Source organism: Somniosus microcephalus, chromosome 4, assembly GCF_052327205.1.
Source record: "Somniosus microcephalus isolate GS21.2 chromosome 4, FLI_Smic_1.0, whole genome shotgun sequence".
NCBI classification, from domain to species: Eukaryota; Metazoa; Chordata; class Chondrichthyes; order Squaliformes; family Somniosidae; genus Somniosus; species Somniosus microcephalus.
In genome coordinates this window covers 7,144,041-7,165,489 of record NC_140990.1, presented here as the reverse complement: position 1 = coordinate 7,165,489, position 21,449 = coordinate 7,144,041, and the positions used below count along the sequence as shown (strand labels likewise).

Sequence of the window (21,449 nt, the reverse complement as noted above, 5' to 3'; positions counted from 1 at the left end):
GTCCGTGCTGTAACTTTCTATGATTCTATGATTGTGTTGTCGGAAGGTGTTGTGGTGACAATGGTTCAATGAGTCTATTTGTTCAATGACTGTAATTATCAATAGTTAGTTGCAATAATGCCCAATTGTGTCACTCGGGGATTTCTGTCTGCTCGAAGGAGCTCCCTTCACCATGTCACCTCATACGATCAACGCCTTGCCTTCAGCACCAATACCATCAGCGACTGTAACCGAAGTGAATTCATGGCTTTGAGCATCAATTTTGAAAGTTATGTAATGCAGCTGTGGGTACTTTGAACATTTGTGGAGATACACAAGTTTTACAGTCCCATCCTCGCTGCTGTTGGTGTCCGTGATAAATATCTGTGTGCAGTTATTGATCCTATAAAGCATGTTTCACTGTAATTAGCTAGTTTCCTCTGGATACTCAATGATTATTGATATTCGATGTTTCAACTTGTTGCATCTTGGTTAACGCATGGGTTGTTGAAAAAAAAAACTACTGGCACATCCTAAATAACAACAGAAAATGCTGGAAAAACTCAGCAGGCCAGGCAACATCCGTGGAGAGAAAATAGAGTCAACGTTTCGGGTCAAACACTTTGTCAAGAGTGGAAAAGCACAGGAAATGAAATAGATTAAGAAGCCAAGCTGGGAGAGAACAAAAGAGAAGTGAAGAGAGATTAAGAGGTATTCAAAAGGAGACGAGATGGTGATAGGACTAGTGGAGCCAAAATATGGCTCTAGATTAGGTGTGAAATGCGCTGGCGGAATGGGAGACAGCTGCCATGTGGGAGAGAAAAGAAGGTGGGGGGAAAGTGCCAAAACCAAGGTGTGGATAAAAAATAAGTAAAAATGTAACGGGGGTCGAGGTTATGACCTGAAATTGTTGAACTCGATATTGAGTTCGGAAGGCTGTAAAGTGCCTAATCGGAAGATGAGGTGCTGTTCCTCGAGCTTACGCTGAGCTTCCGTGGAACAATACCAGAGCCCGAGTACAGTGAGGTCTGAGTGGCCTAGTGGATAGTTTTGCTATCGTACTGGCACATCCTCAAGGCTGTTGGTATCCCTGGTAAGTCCCTATATCCATGTATTAATTCAATAAATCATGCTTAACTGTGTTTCTCTCCTTGTTATTCCCCATCTCATCTGCGCTGCTGTTGGCTATTGATTCTGTATGCGATGCGATGTTACCAAGATTTAATAGGGGTGTTCAAAATTATGAGGGGTGTTGGTAGAGTAACTGAGGAGAAACTCTTTCCACTGGCAGGGGGGCCGCTAACCAAAGGGCACAGAGTTAAGAAAATGTCCCAAATAATTCAGAGAGGAGATGCGAACATTTTTTTAATGCAGTGTGTTGTTACGATTTGGAGTGCAATTGAGTGGCAGAAGAGGTTCAGTTGGTAGTACCCAGGCCATTGCTTCAGGAGGTTGTAGATTCAAGATCCAGTCCAGAGGCGTCAGCACAAAACTCTAAGCTGACACTCCAGTGCAGTACTGAGGGAGTGCTGCACGGTCGGAGGTGTCGTTTTTCAGATGAGAGGTTAAATCGAGGCCCTGTCTGCCCTCGCATGTGGCCGTAAATGACCTCATCACACAATCCTGGCAAATCCTGGCAGATCACAAACACATCTTTAAATGTCTAAAAATATCTGCAAATCATTCTGTTCCAGTTAGTGTCCACTATTTCCAAATCTGCATTAGCATCACTGCTTCTGCCGTTTAGAATAGGATTAAGAGGATAATTATCATTCTCGCAAAAAGATCATTGAGTCAGATTTCAATACAGTAATTTCCAATCTTTGTTTTGAAATCACAATTGAATCCCACGCCTGTCAGGCACAGTTCTGTAGATCTCTCAGTGAGACTCAGAGTGATTCTCTGTAGTCTCCTGTTGTAGTTTATGATAAGCTGTCCCAGCGGATTGTAACTGAAGTAGTGAGGATAAGAAAATCATTTATTGTTTTCTCGTCTGATATTCGCTGCACGAGCTGGAAACCAACAGGTGATAAAGTGCAAGGATCAGCTCTTCTATTTGTGTTCGGATAATTTACAAAAGCAATCACCGGCAATTTGCCTTGTTGGATAAGTCGTCTGATTTCGATGCCAATAAATGCATTCAGTGGGACATTACATGGTTAATAACAACACGTTATTTTCATTCAGAGTCCATTCCTCTAGATGTTCTTAGTAATATTATTTGGAAAAACATCCTTCCAATGAACTCCAATGCGTGTATTTCAACAAAAATGTAGTAAACGCAATCTTCAAAACAATTCTGACCGTCTAGTTTTCTTTAAATCTACAGTTCACTTGTATTAATTATCTTAGCATTTGCACATTACAACAGTGCATTTTTAAATAAAATTACCTGTAAATAATGCATGTCAGTGTTGCATTCACTGCATTTTTCCTGTTGCTTTCATTTCAGTTCTATACATAATAAAACTGCATTAATAGGCTAACCAAGAGCAGGTTACCAAAATTGGATTTCCTCCTCCTTAACACAGCAACATACAAACATAGAAGATAGGAGCAGGAGCAGGCCATTCGGCCCCTGGAGCCTGCTCTGCCATTCAATGAGATCATGGCTGATCATTCAAATTCAGTACCCTGTCCCTGCTTTCTCCCCATATCCCTTGATCCCTTCAGCCTTAAGAAATATATCTAACTCCTTCTTGAATATATTGGCCCTGAAATTAGGATCGGGAGTATGCCGCGCTTGCAAGCCTCTGATGTTCACTTATCCGGCGTGCTGACATATTAATTCTGGCCCGCATTGCATTTCCTCTCAGTGGACCGCTTGAGGTCCTGCCGCACTGTGCGTGCGTGACCCAACGGCGTACTTAGTGCGATGAGCCGGCTGGGATCATGTGAGCACAGGGCAACCAATGGGAGGTTGCAAAAGTTCATTCATGAGTTTGACAGTAAGAGCTGTCAAACTCATGAAAACTCCTGGCCCCAAAACTCTACTTAAACGTGAAAGAAAATTAAAAAAAACATTGCACTACTTAAATGAACCATAAAGAACTCTGAAAAACTATTTTAAACAATAATTTTAAAATTTGAAAAAAATGCTTATATAAAAAATCGGGGCTAAAGCTAAACTTACCTTACTGTAAATTCTTTATAAATAACAAACCTGTGGAAAAAAAAAGTTCTCAATTGCATTAATAGACCACTTACCTGAAAAGCTAAGTATTTACGTGAGGACCGTTGTACTCCTTAGCGGGTTGGCGTGCGAGTCTACGGGGATCAGGGAGGCACAGTAAGTAGTGCACATGCGAGCAGGAAGTGACAAAGGGACATAGACAGATTCAGTGAGCGGGCAAGACAGTGTGGAAAATGGAGTTCAATGTGGGGGAGTCTAAGGTCATCCATTTTGGATCCAAGAAAGACATAAGGAAATATTTTCTAATGGATAAGAATCTAAGAAACTGTGCAAGAGCAAAGAGACTGCGTAGTCCAAGTAGACAAATCACTAAAATCCAGTGAGCATTTGCAAACAAGCAATTTTAAGGCTAATGCACCGTATGCCTTTATCTGACGCGGACTGGAATAAGAAGGGTGGAATGTAAGGTGTATAGAGCTTTGGTAAGGCCCGCATCGGAAGTATAGCATTCTAATGCATCTGGAGAGGTTTCCCTCTCGGGGCTGACCTGCATTTGTCCCATCTTACTCCACATGCCAACGGACCACAGGTCTACGGGGGTCCTCGCTGGAAAAGTGGCAGGAAGGTTATCCTTGCGCGTGCTGGCATCATTGTGCAATTTCGCATGATCAAGGACCAGCAGTACCTGCTCCGCAGGATTACCAGAGATCCGTAGCAGTTTGAAACAATGTCGGCGGCCATTCGCCCCATTGCATCTAGGTACAAGGGAGCGGGAGTCGGCCGTGCAGCCCCTTTTATCCGTGGCGATTCCTTTTGCTACGGTAATTCAACACTAACCCCGCTTCAAAGTGGTTCCCGGACTAGCGTAGAGTTAAACCCATTTAGTCCACTTTTAAGAACAAAGGAACATAAGAAATAGGAGCAGGAGTAGGCCATTCGGCCCCTCGAGCCTGCTCCACCATTCAATAAGATCATGGCTGATCTGATCCTAGCCACCAATCCACTATCACAGAACCATCTCCTGAATCTAACAGAATTAGACACACAAAATAGGAGCAGGATCAGGCTACACGGCCCCTGGGCCCGCTCCGCTACCCACAGGGCCATGACCGATCCGAACCTAGACTCATGTCCAAATTCCTGCCCGCTCCCCGTAACCCTTAATTTCCTTTACTTCTAGGAACTGTCTATTTCTGTTTTAAATTTATGTAATGATGTAGCTTCTACAGCTTTTTGGGGCAGCATATTCCATGGACCTACCACCCTCTGAGTGAAGAAGTTCCTCCTCATCTCAGTTTTGAAAGAGCAGCCCCTTAATCTAAGACTATGCCCCCTAGTTTTAGTTTCACCCATCATCGGGATCATCTTCCCCGCATCCACCTGATCCAACCCCTTCACAATCTTATATGTTTCAATAAGATCGCCTCTCATTCTTCTGAACTCCAATGAGTAGAGTCCCAATCTACTCAACCTCTCCTCATATGTCCATCCCCTCATCCCCGGGATTAACCGAGTGAACCTTCTTTGTACTGACTCGAGAGCAAGTATGTCCTTTCTTAAGTATGGACACCAAAACTGTACGCAGTATTCCAGGTGCGGTCTCACCAATACCTTGTACAACTGAAGCAATACCTCCCTATTTTTATATTCTATCCCCCTAGCAATGAAAGCCAACATTCCATTGGCCTTCTTAATCACTTGCTGCACCTGCATACTAACCTTTTGAGTTTCGTGCACCAGGACCCCCAGATCCCTTTGTACTTCAGTACTTTCCAGCTTCTTGCCATTAAGATAATAACTTGCTCTACGATTTTTCCTGCCAAAGGGCATAACCTCACACTTTCCAGTATTGTATTCCATCTGCCAAATCTCTGCCCACTTACTTAGCCTGTCTATGTCCCCTTGCAGGTTTTATATGTCCTCCTCACTCACTACTTTCCCTCCCATCTTAGTATCATCTGCAAACTTTGATATGTTACACTCGGTCCCCTCCTCCAAATCGTTAATATAGATTGTAAAGACTTGGGGACCCAGCACTGACCCCTGCGGAACACCACTAGTTACTGATTGCCAGTCTGAGAATGAACCATTTATCCCAACTCTCTGCCTTCTGTTAGATAGCCAATTCTCTATCCATGCCAGAATATTACCCCCAATCCTGTGATTTTTTATCTTAAGCAATAATCTTTTGTGTGGCACCTTGTCAAATGGCTTTTGGAAGTCTAAATATACTACGTCCACTGGTTCCCCTTTATCCACCCTATATGTTACTTCCTCAAAGAACTCCAGCAAATTTGTCAAACATGACTTCCCCTTCATAAAACCATGCTGACTTTGTCCTATTAAATTTTGATTATCCAAATGTCCTGTTACTGTCTCCTTAATAATGGACTCCAAAATTTTACCTACCACAGATGTTAGGCTAACTGGTCTATAGTTTCCAGCCTTCTGTCTACTGCCCTTTTTAAATAAGGGTGTTACATTAGCAGTTTTCCAGTCTGCCGGGACCTTTGCCGAGTCCAGGGAGTTTTGGAAAATTATTACCAATGCATCCACAATCCCTACCGCCACTTCTCTCAAGACCCTAGGATGTAAGCCATGAGGTCCAGGTGATTTATCCGCCTTGAGTCCCATTATTTTACCGAGTACCACTTCCTTAGTGATTTTGATTGTGTTTAGCTCCTCCCCCTTTAGCCCCCTGTTTGTCCAGTGTTGGGATATTCTTAGTGTCTTCTACTGTAAAGACGGATATAAAATATTCATTCAGTGTTTTTGCCATCTCCATATTTCCCACCATTAATTTCCCGGTCTCATCCTCTAAGGGACCAACATTTACTTTAGCCACCCTTTTTCTTTTTATATAACTATAAAAATTCTTACTATCTGTTTTTATATTTTTTGCTAATTTACTTTCATAATCAATCTTTTAAAGTTTTCCCAATCCTCTATCCTCCCACTAGATTTGGCTACCTTATATGCCCTTGTTTTTAGTCGAATACTATCCTTAATTTCTTTACTTATCCACGGATGGCTGTCTTTTCTTTTACACCCTTTTCTTCTCAGTGGAATATATGTTTTTTGGAAGTTGTAAAATAACTCCTTAAATGTACACCACTGATCATGTATCGTCTTACCCTTTAATCTATTTTCCCAATCCACTCTACTCAATTCCGCTCTCATACCTTCATAGTCTCCTTTATTCAAGCTTAGCACGCTTGTCATTAATACAGTGCATGGCCCCATCCAACGGGCCCCATTCCCTTTCTTCCGATAACTTGTGTCATTACTTGTTGACCTATTCTGGACAACTCGTCTGGTTTAAGTCCAGCATTCTGCCTTTCTAGATCTTTAATCTGTTGTTGGTTCCTTACTTCTTTATTTCGTGCTTGTACCTCCTGATTTAGTTGTACTAAGTATCGCCTTAATCTATCTTATGCTGGTTCTGGTTCTCCCACCCCTCCAGCCAAATCCTCTGGTAGTCTCATAGCTCGTCCTGTCATTAATTCATAGGGGGTCAGTCCGGTCGTTCGTCCTGGGGTGGCTCGCAGCCTCATTAGTATGCTGGGTAATAATTCCGACCATCCCTTCCCTGTTTCTTGGATGGCTTTTGTTAGCGCGTTTTCCAGTGTCCTATTCATTCTTTCTACCATCCCCGAGCTCTGGGGGTGATATGATATGTGATATTTTTGTGTCACATGTAGCAGCTTACAGATTTCTTTCATTATTTTGCCGGTGAAATGAGTGCCGTTGTCTGAGTCAATTTGCAGAGGCACTCCCCAACGGGGTATAACCTCGGTAGCCAATATTAGTGCAGCTGTTTTTGCAGAGCAGTCTCGGGTGGCAAAGGCTTCCACCCGCCTGGTAAATTGGTCAATTATTACCAGGCAATATTTCTTCCCCCGGTCCTGCGCTAAGGGGCCGGTAAAGTCAATTTGTAAGTTTTCCCAGGGTCCTTGGGGCCTGGGTTGGTTTGCTACTCTAACTCTACTTCTCTGTCCTACATTATTCTTGCGCATATTATACAGCGGTGGCAATATTTCGCTACTTCCCGACCTATCTTTGGCCACCACCAGTACTGTGTCAGTAGGTGCAACATGTTACTTCTGCCAGTATGTGTTACACCATGGTATAGCGCCATCAGTTGTTGTCTACAACATTCCGGTGCCACCACCTGGTTATGTGGGCCCCATTTCCAAATTCCATCTTGTAATTGCGCGCCAGCTTGTCTCCATTTCTCCTTTTGCTCTTTACTGGTATTTTCTTGTAGCTCCATTATATTCACTTCCTGTACCCCACTGACTATCATGACCATATTTATTTCGTTTTTGAACGCGTCCTCTGGTTGCATTTCTTCCGCAGCTAGTTTTGCGGCTAGATCTGCATACCTATTCCCCATAGGGGCCTGGTCCCGGGGTTCACAGAAACATAGAAGATAGGAGCAGGAGTAGGCTATTCGGCCACTCGAGTCTGCACCGCCATTCAATGAGATCATGGCTGATCATCCAAATTCAGTACCCTGTCCCTGCCTTCTCCCCATATCCCTTGATCCCTTTAGTCTTAAGAAGGAAATCCAACTCCTTCTTGAATATATTTAATGTATTGGCCTCCACTGCCTTCTGTGGTAGAGAATTCCACAGGTTCACCACTCTCTGGGTGAAGAAATTCCTCCTCATTTCTGTCCTAAATAGCCGACCCCTTAGCCTTAGGCTGTGACCCCTGGTTCTGGACTCCCCGACCATCGGGAACAACCTTCCTGCATCTAGTCTCTCCAGTCCTGTCAGAATTTTATAAGTGTCAATATTCAATACTCAAGATGTGGTCTCACCAAGGCCCTGTACAACTGCAGCAAGACATCCTTGTTCTTGTACTCGAACCCTCTCGCTACGAAGGCCAACATACCATTTGCCTTCTCAACCGCCTGCTGCACCTGCATGCTTACCTTCAGCGACTGGTGCACAAGGACACTCAGGTCTCGTTGCACTTCCCCTTCTCCCAAACTATTGCCATTCAGATAATAATCTGCCTTCTTGTTTTTGCCACCAAAGTGGATAACCTCGCATTTATCCACATTATACTGCATCTGCCATACTTCTGCCCAATCACCCAACCTGTCCAAATCATCCTGGAGTTTCTCGGCATTCTCCTCAGAGCACACACGCCCACCCAGCTTTGTGTTGTCTGCAAACTTGGAGATATTACATCTAGCTCCCTCGTCTAGATCATTTTATATATATTGTGAATAGCTGGGGTCCAAGGACCGATCCCTGCAGTACCCCACTAGTCACTGCCTGCCACTCGGAAAAAGAGCCATTTATTCCAACTCTTTCCTTCCTGTCTGCTAACCAGTTCTCTATCCAAGTCAGTACCTTGCCCCCAATCCCATGTGCCTTAACTTTACACGCTAATCTCTTATGCGTGACCATATCGAAAGCCTTCTGAAAGTCCAAATACACCACATCCACTGGTTCTCCCTTATCTATTCTACCAGTTTCATCCACAAAAAATTCCAGTCGATTAGTCAAGCACGATTTACCTTTTGTAAGTCCATGTTGACTTTGCCCGATCCTGTCACTGTTTTCCAAGTGCTCTGCTATTACAACTTTTATAATGGACTCTAGCACTTTCCCCACTACCGATGTCAGGCTTACCGGTCTATAATTCCCCGTTTTCTCTCTACCACCTTATTTGAATAGTGGGGTAACATTAGCCTCTCCCCGGTGTGAACACGCTCGTGTATCAACAGGTGGCAAGATTCGTTAAACCTCTTCAAACAGTGAGAGCAGGCGAACGGCTTCTCCCCGGTGTGGATGCGTCGATGCTTCTTCAGGCCCTTGGAGCATTTGAAACTCTTGTCGCAGTCGGAACATTTAAACGGCCTCTCGTCAGTGTGAACCAGCTGGTGTTCCCGCAGCGAGGAGGGATGAGTGAATCCTTTCCCGCACTCGGAGCAGGTGAACGGCCATTTCACGGAGTGACTGCGTTGATGAGTCTCCAGCTCAGAGAGGCAACTGAATCCTATCCCGCATTCCCGACATTTGCACGGATTCTCCTCACTTTGGTTACACTTGTGCCTCCCCAGGCTGCACCTTCGGTTGAATCCACATCCACACACAAGACACGTGTGCAGTTTGCCCGCATTCTGATTGCTGCTTTCCGCTTCCATATGTCGATGATATTCAGGTCCTGATGAATCGAGTGACTCTGTCAGATCTTCGTGTGAAGTTTGCGTTAAGCTGCCCGTCTGCAATTCCTCCCCTTGCAAGAGACAGTAAAAGAGGTTTATATAAATAATTAATGTAAATACAGGAGACAAAATAAAGAAAGACTGGCCTTTACACAGCACCTTTCATGACCAATGGTTTTACATCCAATGAAGTACTTTTTGAAGTGTAGTCGCTGTTGTAATGTGGGAAACACTGCAGCCAATTTGCATGATAAATAATGGCCAGGACACCGGGGATAACTCTCCTGACCTTCTTCAAAATAATGGGATGTTTTATGTCCACCTGAACATCTCTTCCGAAAGACGGCCCTCCAACAGTGCGGCGCACCCTCAGTACTGCCCCTACGACAGTGCGGTGCTTCCTCAGTACTGCCCCTCTGACAGTGCGGCACTCCCTCAGTACTGGCCCTCCGACAGTGGGGCGCGCTCTCTGTACTGCCCCTCCGACAGCGGGGCCCTCCCTTAGTACCGCCGCTCCGACAGTGCAGCACTCCCTCAGTACTGCCCCTCCAACAGTGCGGCGCTCCCTCAGTACTGCCCGTCCCACAGTGCGGCGCTCCCTCAGTACTGCCCCTCCAATAGGGCACCGCCCCTCCGACAGTGCGGTGCTCCTTCGGCACTGCCCCGGAGCGTCAGCCTAGGTTTATGTGCTCGATTCCCTGGAGTGGGGACTTTGAACCCACAACTTTCTGACTGAGAGACGAGGGTGCTCCCAACTGAGCCACTGGCTGGCTCTCAAGGTCTTTCACATCCTTGCTAAAGTGCGGTGGCTGGGGGAATTGTCACAGTCCATTTAATCAGAAGAGCACACGAGAGGGGGGAGGGAGTCCCATTAAATATGGAGGGGGTGGGTGTCCCTTTAAATGTGGAGGGGCGGGTGTCCCTATAAATGTGGAGGGGCGGGTGTCCCTATAAATGTGGTGGGGGCGGGTGTCCCTATAAATGTGGTGGGGCCGGGTGTCCCTTTAAATGTGGAGCGGCTGGGTGTCCCTTTAAATGTGGAGGGGATGGGTGTCCCTTTAAATGTGGAGGGAATGGGTGTCTCTTTAAATGTGGAGAGGCGGGGCCTCGCATGCTCATTTGGCCCCTCACCACAACACCAGGCTGCCAGTGCGCCTGCGCGTGGCCTCCGGGGAGCAGACGGAAGGCCGGGCCCGGGGAAGAGGCGGAATTAGCGGCCGGGGTAAAGTAAAGTGTTTGGGGAGCGATTTAAATCGAGGGGGGGGGTGGGTGGGGGTGGGGGAGCGGAGAGCGAGATTATAAAGTAAAATACGAGAAAAACCAAACCTGAGAGTCGGGCGGGCGGGACCTCCGCGACCACCGAATGGAGCGGATTGAGTTGCGCGGGGTGGCGGAGTGAGCCGGAGCAATGTGATTCTGACTGACGGGACCACTGACTAATAGGAAGAGGGCTGAGCTGGGAGGACTGAACTGGGTGGCCTGGTCCTCCAACCAATGGCGGCGCGGCAAGGGGGCAGGCCCTGGGTCTCCAGCTCAGGTGCGCTGGGGCAGATTGTGACGCGCTGTCCCCAGGTGAGAGCAGCTCAGTCAGCACAGAGCTGGGGCTGGAATCTGAGAGAGGGGCCGCAGGCAGCGGGCCTGGCAAAGGGGCACAAGCTTCACAATACAAGCTGCTTTCAAATGCACAATTGTTTCCTACACACAGCCTTGGTCACTCTGCAAGAAAAACTGTTTAACAATTCATCATAACTCCCCTGCTTTAGGAGAGGGGTAGAGTGCAAAAGCAAGGAAGTTATGATGAAACTGTGTAAAAGACTGGAGTCAGCTGTGGCTCAGTGGATAGCAGAGTCAGAAGGTTGTGGGTTCAAATCCCGCTCCATGGACTTGAGCACATAAAGCGAGGCTGACACTCCAGTGCGGTGCTGAGGGAGCGCCGCACTGTCGGAGGGCAGTGCTGAGGGAGCACCGCACTGTCGGAGGGGCAGTACTGAGGGAGCGCCGCACTGTCGGAGGGGCAGTACTGAGAGAGCGCCGCACTGTCGGAGGGGCAGTGCTGAGGGAGCACCGCACTGTCGGAGGGGCAGCGCTGAGGGAGCACCGCACTGTCGGAGGGCAGTGCTGAGGGAGCGCCGCACTGTCGGAGGGCAGTGCTGAGGGAGCACCGCACTGAGGGAGTGCTGCACTGTCGGAGGGGGAATACTGAGGGAGCGCCGCACTGTCGGAGGGGGAATACTGAGGGAGCGCCGCACTGTCGGGGGGGCGGGGCAGTACTGAGGGAGCACCGCACTGTTGGAGGGGCGGTGCTGAGTGAGTGTCGCACAGTCGGAGGGGCAGTACTGAGGGAACGCCACACTGAAGGAGGGGCGGTGCTGAGGGAGAACTGCTCCATCAGAGGGGCAGTACTGAGGGAGTGCTGCACTGTCGGAGGTGCCGTCCTGCGGATGAGACGTTAAACCGAGGCCCCCGTCTGCCCCCTCAGGTGGATGTAAAAGATCCCGTGGTGCTATTTGGAAGAAGTTATCCCCGGTGTTTTGAGCCCAATATTTATCCCTCAACATGACAAAAACACATTATCTGGTCATTATCACATTGCTGTTTGTGGGAGCTTGCTGTGCACAAATTGGCTGCCGCGTTTCCCACATTACAACAGTGACTACACTTCAAAAGTACTTCATTGGCTGTAAAGCGCTTTGGGACGTCCGGTGGTCGTGAAAGGAAGTTAAGAAGGCAAATGGTATGCTGGCCTTCATTACAAGAGGATTTGAGTAGAGGAGTAAAGAAGTCTTACTCCAATTATATCTTCTTCTTTCTTCTTAGGCAGTCCCTCGGAACCGAGGGTGACTTGCTTCCACATTAAAAATTAGTTCTCGGGTGTAAGGGTAAACCGGGAGAGCTTCTTCTCCCCGAGGCGGACCCTCTGATATAAAGGGTCGACTGAATCCATGTTTATCTGTAATTTAAACAGTGGTCTGGTCGTCTTCCGAGCTCTTTACCCTAGAGGAGAGGGTAGAATGGGGGTCTTTAGTGTTAAATGGTTTCACCTGGGTCCATTGCATCCATCGCATACCCATCGGTTCCTGTAGACAAACACACATAAGAACATAAGAAATAGGAGCAGGAGTAGGCCAATCGGCCCCTCGAGCCTGCTCCGCCATTCAATAAGATCATGGCTGATCTGATCCTAACCGCCAATCCACTATCACAGAACCATCTCCTGAATCTAACAGAATTAGACACACGAAATAGGAGCAGGATCAGGCTACACAGCCCCTGGGCCCACTCCGCTACCCACAGGGCCATGACCATTCCGAACCTAGACTCATGTCCAAATTCCTGCCCGCTCCCCGTAACCCTTAATTCCCTTTACTTCTAGGAAACGGTCTATTTCTGTTTTAAATTTATGTAATGATGTAGCTTCTACAGCTTTTTGTGGCAGCATATTCCATGGACCTACCACCCTGTGAGTGAAGTAGTTCCTCCTCATCTCAGTTTTGAAAGAGCAGCCCCTTATTCTAAGACTATGCCCCCTAGTTCTAGTTTCACCCATCATCGGGAACATCCTCCCCGCATCCACCCGATCCAACCCCTTCACAATCTTATATGTTTCAATAAGATCGCCTCTCATTCTTCTGAACTCCAATGAGTAGAGTCCCAATCTACTCAACCTCTCCTCATATGTCCATCCCCTCATCCCCGGGATTAACCGAGTGAACCTTCTTTGTACTGACTCGAGAGCAAGTATGTCCTTTCTTAAGTATGGACACCAAAACTGTATGCAGTATTCCAGGTGCGGTCTCACCAATACCTTGTACAACTGAAGCAACACCTCCCTATTTTTATATTCTATCCCCCTAGCAATGAAAGCCAACATTCCATTGGCCTTCTTAATCACTTGCTGCACCTGCATACTAACCTTTTGAGTTTCGTGCACCAGGACCCCCAGATCCCTTTGTACTTCAGTACTTTCCAGTTTCTTGCCATTAAGATAATAACTTGCTCTACGATTTTTCCTGCCAAAGTGCATAACCTCACACTTTCCAGTATTGTATTCCATCTGCCAAATCTCTGCCCACTTACTTAGCCTGTCTATGTCCCCTTGCAGGTTTTTTATGTCCTCCTCACTCACTACTTTCCCTCCCATCTTAGTATCATCTGCAAACTTTGATATGTTACACTCGGTCCCCTCCTCCAAATCGTTAATATAGATTGTAAAGAGTTGGGGACCCAGCACTGACCCCTGCGGAACACCACTAGTTACTGATTGCCAGTCTGAGAATGAACCATTTATCCCAACTCTCTGCCTTCTGTTAGATAGCCAATCCTCTATCCATGCCAGAATATTACCCCCAATCCCGTGATTTTTTATCTTGAGCAATAATCTTTTGTGTGGCACCTTGTCAAATGCCTTTTGGAAGTCTAAATACACTACGTCCACTGGTTCCCCTTTATCCACCCTATATGTTACTTCCTCAAAGAACTCCAGCAAATTTGTCAAACATGACTTCCCCTTCATAAAACCATGCTGACTTTGTCCTATTAAATTATGATTATCCAAATGTCCTGTTACTGTCTCCTTAATAATGGACTCCAAAATTTTACCTACCACAGATGTTAGGCTAACCAGTCTATAGTTTCCAGCCTTCTGTCTGCTGCCCTTTTTAAATAAGGGTGTTACATTAGCAGTTTTCCAGTCTGCCAGGACTTTTGCCGAGTCCAGGGAGTTTTGGAAAATTATTACTAATGCATCCACAATCCCTACCGCCACTTCCCTCAAGACCCTAGGATGTAAGCCATCAGGTCCAGGTGATTTATCCGCCTTGAGTCCCATTATTTTACCGAGTACCACTTCCTTAGTGATTTTGATCGTGTTTAGCTCCTCCCCCCCCTTTAGCCCCCTGTTTGTCCAGTGTTGGGATATTCTTAGTGTCTTCTACTGTAAAGACTGCTACAAAATATTCATTCAGTGTTTTTGCCATCTCCATATTTCCCACCATTAATTTCCCGGTCTCATCCTCTAAGGGACCAACATTTGCTTTAGCCACCCTTTTTCTTTTTATATAACTATAAAAACTCTTACTATCTGTTTTTATATTTTTTGCTCATTTACTTTCATAATCTATCTTCCTTTTCGTAATCAATCTTTTTGTTATTTTTTGCTGTCTTTTAAAGTTTTCCCAATCCTCTATCCTCCCACTAGATTTGGCTACCTTATATGCCCTTGTTTTTAGTCGAATACTATCCTTAATTTCTTTACTTAGCCACGGATGGCTGTCTTTTCTTTTACACCCTTTTCTTCTCAGTGGAATATATATTTTTTGGAAGTTGTAAAATAACTCCTTAAATATACACCACTGATGATGTATCGTCTTACCCTTTAATCTATTTTCCCAATCCACTCTACTCAATTCCGCTCTCATACCTTCATAGTCTCCTTTATTCAAGCTTAGCACGCTTGTCATTAATACAGTACATGGCTCCAGCCAACGGGCCCCATTCCCTTTCTTCCGATAACTTGTGTCATTACTTGTTGACCGATTCTGGGCAACTCGTCTGGTTTAAGTCCAGCATTCTGCCTTTCCAGATCTTTAATCTGTTGTTGGTTCCTTACTTCTTTATTTAGTGCTTGTTCCTCCTGATTTAGTTGTACTAAGTATCGCCTTAATCTATCTTATGCTGGTTCTGGTTCTCCCACCCCTCCAGTCAAATCCTCTGGTAGTCTCATAGCTCGTCCTGTCATTAATTCATAGGGGGTCAGTCCGGTCATTCGTCCTGGGGTGGCTCGCAGCCTCATTAGTATGCTGGGTAATAATTCCGACCCTGTTTCTTGGATGGCTTTTGTTAGCACGTTTTCCAGTGTCCTATTCATTCTTTCTACCATCCCCGAGCTCTGGGGGTGATATGATATGTGATATTTTTGTGTCACATGTAGCAGCTTGCAGATTTCTTTCATTATTTTGCCGGTGAAATGAGTGCCGTTGTCTGAGTCAATTTGCAGAGGCACTCCCCAACGGGGTATAACCTCGGTAGCCAATATTAGTGCAACTGTTTTTGCAGAGCAATCTCGGGTGGCAAAGGCTTCCACCCACCTGGTAAATTGGTCAATTATTACCAGGCAATATTTCTTCCCCCGGTCCTGCGCTAAGGGGCCGGTAAAGTCAATTTGTAAGTTTTCCCAGGGTCCTTGGGGCCTGGGTTGGTTTGCTACTCTAACTCTACTTCTCTGTCCTACATTATTCTTGCGCATATTATACAGCGGTGGCAATATTTCGCTACTTCCCGACCTATCTTTGGCCACCACCAGTACTGTGTCAGTAGGTGCAACATGTTACTTCTGCCAGTATGTGTTACACCATGGTATAGCGCCATCAGTTGTTGTCTACAACATTCCGATGCCACCACCTGGTTACGTGGGCCCCATTTCCAAATTCCATCTTGTAATTGCGCGCCAGCTTGTCTCCATTTCTCCTTTTGCTCTTTACTAGTATTTTCTTGTAGCTCCATTATATTCACTTCCTGTACCCCACTGACTATCATGATCATATTTATTTCGTTTTTGAACGCGTCCTCTGGTTGCATTTCTTCCGCAGCTGGTTTTGCGGCTAGATCTGCATACTTATTCCCCATAGGGGCCTGGTCATGGGGTTCATAGAAACATAGAAGCAGGAGTAGGCCATTCGGCCCCTCGAGCCTGCTCCGCCATTCAGTGAGATCATGGCTGATCATCCAAATTCAGTACCCTGTCCCTGCCTTCTCCCCATATCCCTTGATCCCTTTAGCCTTAAGAAGTATATCCAACTCCTTCTTGAATATATTTAATGTATTGGCCTCCACTGCCTTCTGTGGTAGAGAATTCCACAAGTTCACCACTCTCTGGGTGAAGAAATTCCTCCTCATTTCTGTCCTAAATAGCCGACCCCTTAGCCTTAGACTGTGACCCCTGGTTCTGGACTCCCCGACCATCGGGAACATCCTTCCTGCATCTAGTCTCTCCAGTCCTGTCAGAATTTTATAAGTTTCAATATTCAATACTCAAGATGTGGTCTCACCAAGGCCCTGTACAACTGCAGCAAGACATCCTTGTTCTTGTACTCGAACCCTCTCGCTACGAAGGCCAACATACCATTTGCCCTCTCAACCGCCTGCTGCACCTGCATGCTTACCTTCAGCGACTGGTGCACAAGGACACCCAGGTCTCGTTGCACTTCCCCTTCTCCCAAACTATTGCCGTTCAGATAATAATCTGCCTTCTTGTTTTTGCCACCAAAGTGGATAACCTCGCATTTATCCACATTATACTGCATCTGCCATACTTCTGCCCAATCACCCAACCTGTCCAAATCATCCTGGAGTTTCTCGGCATTCTCCTCACAGCACACACGCCCACCCAGCTTTGTGTCATCTGCAAACTTGGAGATATTACATCTAGCTCCCTCGTCTAGATCATTTTATATATATTGTGAATAGCTGGGGTCCAAGGACCGATCCCTGCGGTACCCCACTAGTCACTGCCTGCCACTCGGAAAAAGAGCCGTTTATTCCAACTCTTTCCTTCCTGTCTGCCAACCAGTTCTCTATCCAAGTCAGTACCTTGCCCCCAATCCCACGTGCCTTAACTTTACATGCTAATCTCTTATGCGTGACCATATCGAAAGCCTTCTGAAAGTCCAAATACACCACATCCACTGGTTCGCCCGTATCTATTTTACTAGTTACATCCTCAAAAAATTCCAGTAGATTAGTCAAGCACGATTTACCTTTTGTAAGTCCATGTTGACTTTGCCCGATCCTGTCACTGTTTTCCAAGTGCTCTGCTATTACAACTTTTAAAATGGACTCTAGCACTTTCCCCACGACCGATGTCAGGCTTACCGGTCTACAATTCCCCGTTTTCTCTCTACCACCTTTTTTGAATAGTGGGGTAACATTAGCTACCCTCCAATCCATGGGAACTGTTCCAGAGTCTAGCGAATTTTGGAAGATGACCAGTAATTCTGTCCCTCTAGTGCTACTTGTCTCTCCCAGTCCTCGCTTCAGCGTGTTTCTCCTCTCTAATGTTTCATCCTGGTGCCCATCCCCCTGTCAAATTAATTTAAACCCTCCCCCACAGCACTAGTTAACCGTCCCATGAGGACATTGGTCCCAGCTCTGTTGAGGTGCAACCCGTCCACCTTGGACAGGTCCCTCCTGCCCCAGAACTGGTCCCAATGCCCCAGGAATCTGAAGTCCTGCAATATTTCTCCTTCAGGTACAGGAAACTTTGTGCTATCCGGCACCCACGGGACCGAGCTGTTGCCGTTGCCTCAAAACTTCCGGATAGACCAGCGTCAATGTTATCAGATAGGAGCTTTTCATCTCCGTATCTGACAACAAAGACTGTTGCTTAGCAACAGCTTGTCAGCACTCGGCCCGTGGCTTGGAAGCGTCTCTGAAGCTGTTGCTAAGATACAGAGACGCTTTCTAGAGCCTGCCGTATCTGACCACAAACACTGTTGCTCAGCAACAGCTTGTAAACACTCGGCCCGTAGCTTGGAAGCGTCTCTGAAGCTGCTGCTAAGCTACAAAGACGCTTTCCAGAGCCTGCCTGTGAAAAGAATGCTAGGAGAAGAAAAAAAACTTAACCAAAACGGCTGCTGATTTCTGCCGTTAGATCGAAGCTGCCGGACATTCAACCTCCGGATAGCACAAAGTTTCCTGTACTTATCCAATTCCCTTTTGAAAGCGGTGATTGAATCTGCCTCCACCACCCTTTCAGGCAGTGCATTCCAGATCCTAACCACTCGCTGCATAAAAAAGTTTTTCCTCATGTCGCGTTTGGTTCTTTTGTCAATCACCTTAAATCTGTGTCCTCTGGTTCTCGACCCCTCTGCCAATTGGAAGAGTTTCTCTCTATCTACTCTGTCCAGACCCCTCTTGATTTTGAACACCTCTATCAAATCTCCTCTCAATCTTCTCTGCTCCAAGGAGAACAACCCCAGCTTCTCCAGTCTATCAATGTAACTGAAGTCCCTCATCCCTGGAATCATTCTCTTAGACTGGGTATTATGTAACGAGAAAGGATTAATTAGCAACCTTGTTGTACGAGGCCCTTTGGGTCGGAGCGATCATAATATGATCGAATTCTTCATTAAGATGGAGAATGAAGTAGTTGACTCAGAGACGAGGGTCCTGAATTTAAATAAAGGAAACTACGATGGTCTGAGGCGCGAATTGGGTAGGATTGATTGGGGAATGTCACTGAAAGGGTTGACGGTGGATGGGCAATGGCAAACATTCAAAGACCGAATGGATGAGCTACAGAATTTGTTCATCCCAGTTTGGCATAAAAATAAAACAAAAAGGGTGACTCAACCGTGGCTAACGAGGGAAATAAGGGATAGCATAAGATCCAAGGAGAGGCCATAGGCCCGGACGAGATGTATCCCAGGCTGCTATGTGAGGCAAAGGGGGAGATTGCAGGGGCTCTGACACAAATTTTCAGAACCTCTCTGGCCACAGGGGATGTGCCAGAATCAAATCAAATCAAATCAACTTTTATTGTCATTGTTAGTGCACAAGTGCAGTACAACGAAATGTAGGCTTGCGGCTCCCGAGAGTGTACATTTGGATTAAGACATTTAAACATTCAACATACATTTGGCTTGTAGTATATTAACATAAACATAACCATAATAAAGTGCATTGGCAGATGTGCAGGCTTTATAGTTTATTTGTGGAGTTCAGTAGGATGACAGCCCTGGGAAAGAAGCTGTTTCTAAAAGGACTGGAGAACAGCTAACGTAGTACCATTATTCAAGAAGGGTAGTAGGGTTAAACCAGGGAATTACAGGCCAGTGAGCCTAACATCAGTGGTAGGGAAATTATTGGAAAAAATTCTGAGGGACAGAATTAGTCTCCACTTGGAGAGGCAAGGATTAATTAGGGATAGCCAGCATGGCTTTGTCAATGGAAGATCATGTCTGACCAATTTGATTGAATTTTTCGAGGGGGTGACTAGGTGTGTGGATGAGGGTAGTGCAGTGGATGTGGTTTACATGGATTTCAGTAAGGCTTTTGATAAAGTCCTGCATAGGAGACTGGTCAGGAAGGTAAGAGCCCATGGGATCCAGGGTGCCTTGGCACGTTGGATCCAAAACTGGCTTAGTGGCAGAAGGCAGAGTGTGATGGTTGAAGGTTGTTTTTGTGACTGGAAACCTGTGTCCAGTGGAGTACCGCAGGGATCGGTGCTGGGCCCCTTGCTGTTTGGGGTCTACATTAATGATTTGGATGTGAATGTGAAAGGTATGATCAGTAAGTTCGCAGATGACACGAAAATTGGTGGGGTGGTAAATAGCGAGGAGGGAAGCCTCAGGCTACAGGACGATATAGATGGGTTGGTTAGATGGGCAGAAAAGTGGCAAATGGAATTTAACCCTGAAAAGTGTGAGGTGATGCATTTTGGGAGGACTAACAAGGCAAGGGAATACACAATGAATGATAGGACCCTAGGAAGGACAGAGGATCAGAGGGACCTTGGTGTGCATGTACATAGATCCCTGAAGGCAGCAGAACAGGTGGATAAGGTGGTTAAAAAGGCATATGGGATACCTGCCTTCATTAGCCGAGGCATAGAATATAAGAGCAGGGAGGTTATGATAGAGCTGTACAAAACGTTGGTAAGGCCACAGCTGGAGTACTGTGTGCAGTTCTGGTCGCCACACTATAGGAAGGATGTGATTGCTTTGGAGAGGGTGCAGAGGAAATTTACCAGGATGTTACCTGGGCTGGAGCACTTCAGCTATGAAGAGAGACTGGACAGGTTGGGGTTGTTTTCCTTAGAGCAGAGAAGGCTGAGGGGGGACCTGATTGAGGTGTACAAAATTATGAGGGGCATAGATAGGGTAGATAGAAAGGAAGTTTTCCCCTTAGTAGAGGGGTCAATAACAAGGGGGCATAGATTCAAGATAAGGGGCAGGAGGTTTAGAGGGGATTTGAGGAAAAACTTTTTCACCCAGAGGGTGGTTGGAATCTGGAACTCACTGCCTGAAAGGGTGGTAGAGGCAGGAACCCTCAACATTCAAGAAGCATTTGGATGAGCACTTGAAACGCCATAGCATACAAGGATATGGACCAAATGCTGGAAAATGGGATTAGATTAGACAGGGCTTGATGGCCGGCGCAAACGCGATGGGCCAAAGGGCCTCTTTCTGTGCTGTATAACTCTATGACATATAAATTGGCCAGAAAAAGCAGTAATCCTGAGGATTGGGAGCAGTTTAGGATTTAACAAAGGAGGACAAAGGGATTAATTAAGAAAGGGAAAATAGAGTATGAGAGTAAGCTTGCAGGGAACATAAAAACTGACTGTAAAAGCTTTCATAGATATGTGAAGAGAAAAAGATTGGTGAAGTCAAGCATAGGTCCCTTGCAGTCAGAATTAGGGGATTTATAATGGGGCACAAAGAAATGGAAAACCAATTAAATACATATTTTGGTTCTGTCTTCACAAAGGAGGACACAAATAACCTCCCAGAAATGTCAGGGAACATAGGGTCTGATGAAAGGGAGGAACTGAAAGAAATCAGTATTTGTTGGGAAATGGTGTTAGGGAAATTGATGGGATTGAAGGCCGATAAATCCCCAGGGCCTGATAATCTGCATCCTAGGGTACTTAAGGAAGTGGCCCCAGAAATAGTAGATGCATTGCTGATCATCTTCCAACATTTGATGGAAGCTGGAACAGTACCCATGGATCGGAGGGTAGCTAATGTTACCCCACTATTCAAAAAAGGTGGTAGAGAGAAAACGGGGAATTACAGACCAGTAAGCCTGACATCGGTAGTGGGGGAAATGCTAGAGTCCATTATAAAAGATGTAATAGCAGAGCACTTGGAAAACAGTGACAGGATCAGACAAAGTCAACATGGATTTACAAAAGGTAAATCATGCCTGACTAATCTACTGGAATTTTTTGAGGATGTAACTAGTATATAGATAAGGGAGAACCAGTGGATGTGGTGTATTTGGACTTTCAGAAGGCTTTCGATAAAGTCCCACATAACAGATTGGCGTGTAAAGTTAAGGCACATGGGATTGGGGGCAAGGTATTGACTTGGATAGAGAACTGGTTGGCAGATAGAAAGCAAAGAGTTGGAATAAACGGGTCTTTTTCCGAGT

At 46.0% G+C, this 21,449-nt stretch overlaps 2 protein-coding genes across 2 annotated transcripts in view; one reads left to right on the top strand and one right to left on the bottom strand.

Annotated features, from left to right (window-relative positions):
• The window catches only part of LOC147118223 (uncharacterized), a 186,110-nt gene that overhangs the window by 50,992 nt on the left and 113,669 nt on the right, over positions 1–21,449 (top strand). The gene's annotated exons all lie outside the window — the stretch shown is intronic.
• LOC147118226 (uncharacterized) lies at positions 1,328–12,345 on the bottom strand. The gene is made up of 3 exons (XM_085984316.1): positions 12,085–12,345; positions 8,761–9,367; positions 1,328–1,612 (listed from the first exon to the last, which is right to left on the bottom strand). The coding sequence occupies exons 2-3, from the start codon at positions 9,273–9,275 to the stop codon at positions 1,474–1,476; spliced, it is 654 nt and encodes a 217-aa protein (XP_085840442.1). The 5' UTR covers positions 9,276–9,367; positions 12,085–12,345; the 3' UTR covers positions 1,328–1,473.

Coding starts and splice junctions, on each gene's coding strand:
- LOC147118226 (XM_085984316.1), bottom strand. CDS start 9,275: ATGGAAGCGGAAAGCAGCAATCAGAATGCGGGCAAACTGCACACGTGT. Junction 1,613..8,760: donor AAACGGGGAATTATAGACCG/GTAAGCCTGACA, acceptor GTGATCTGCCAG/GATTTGCCAGGATTGTGTGA.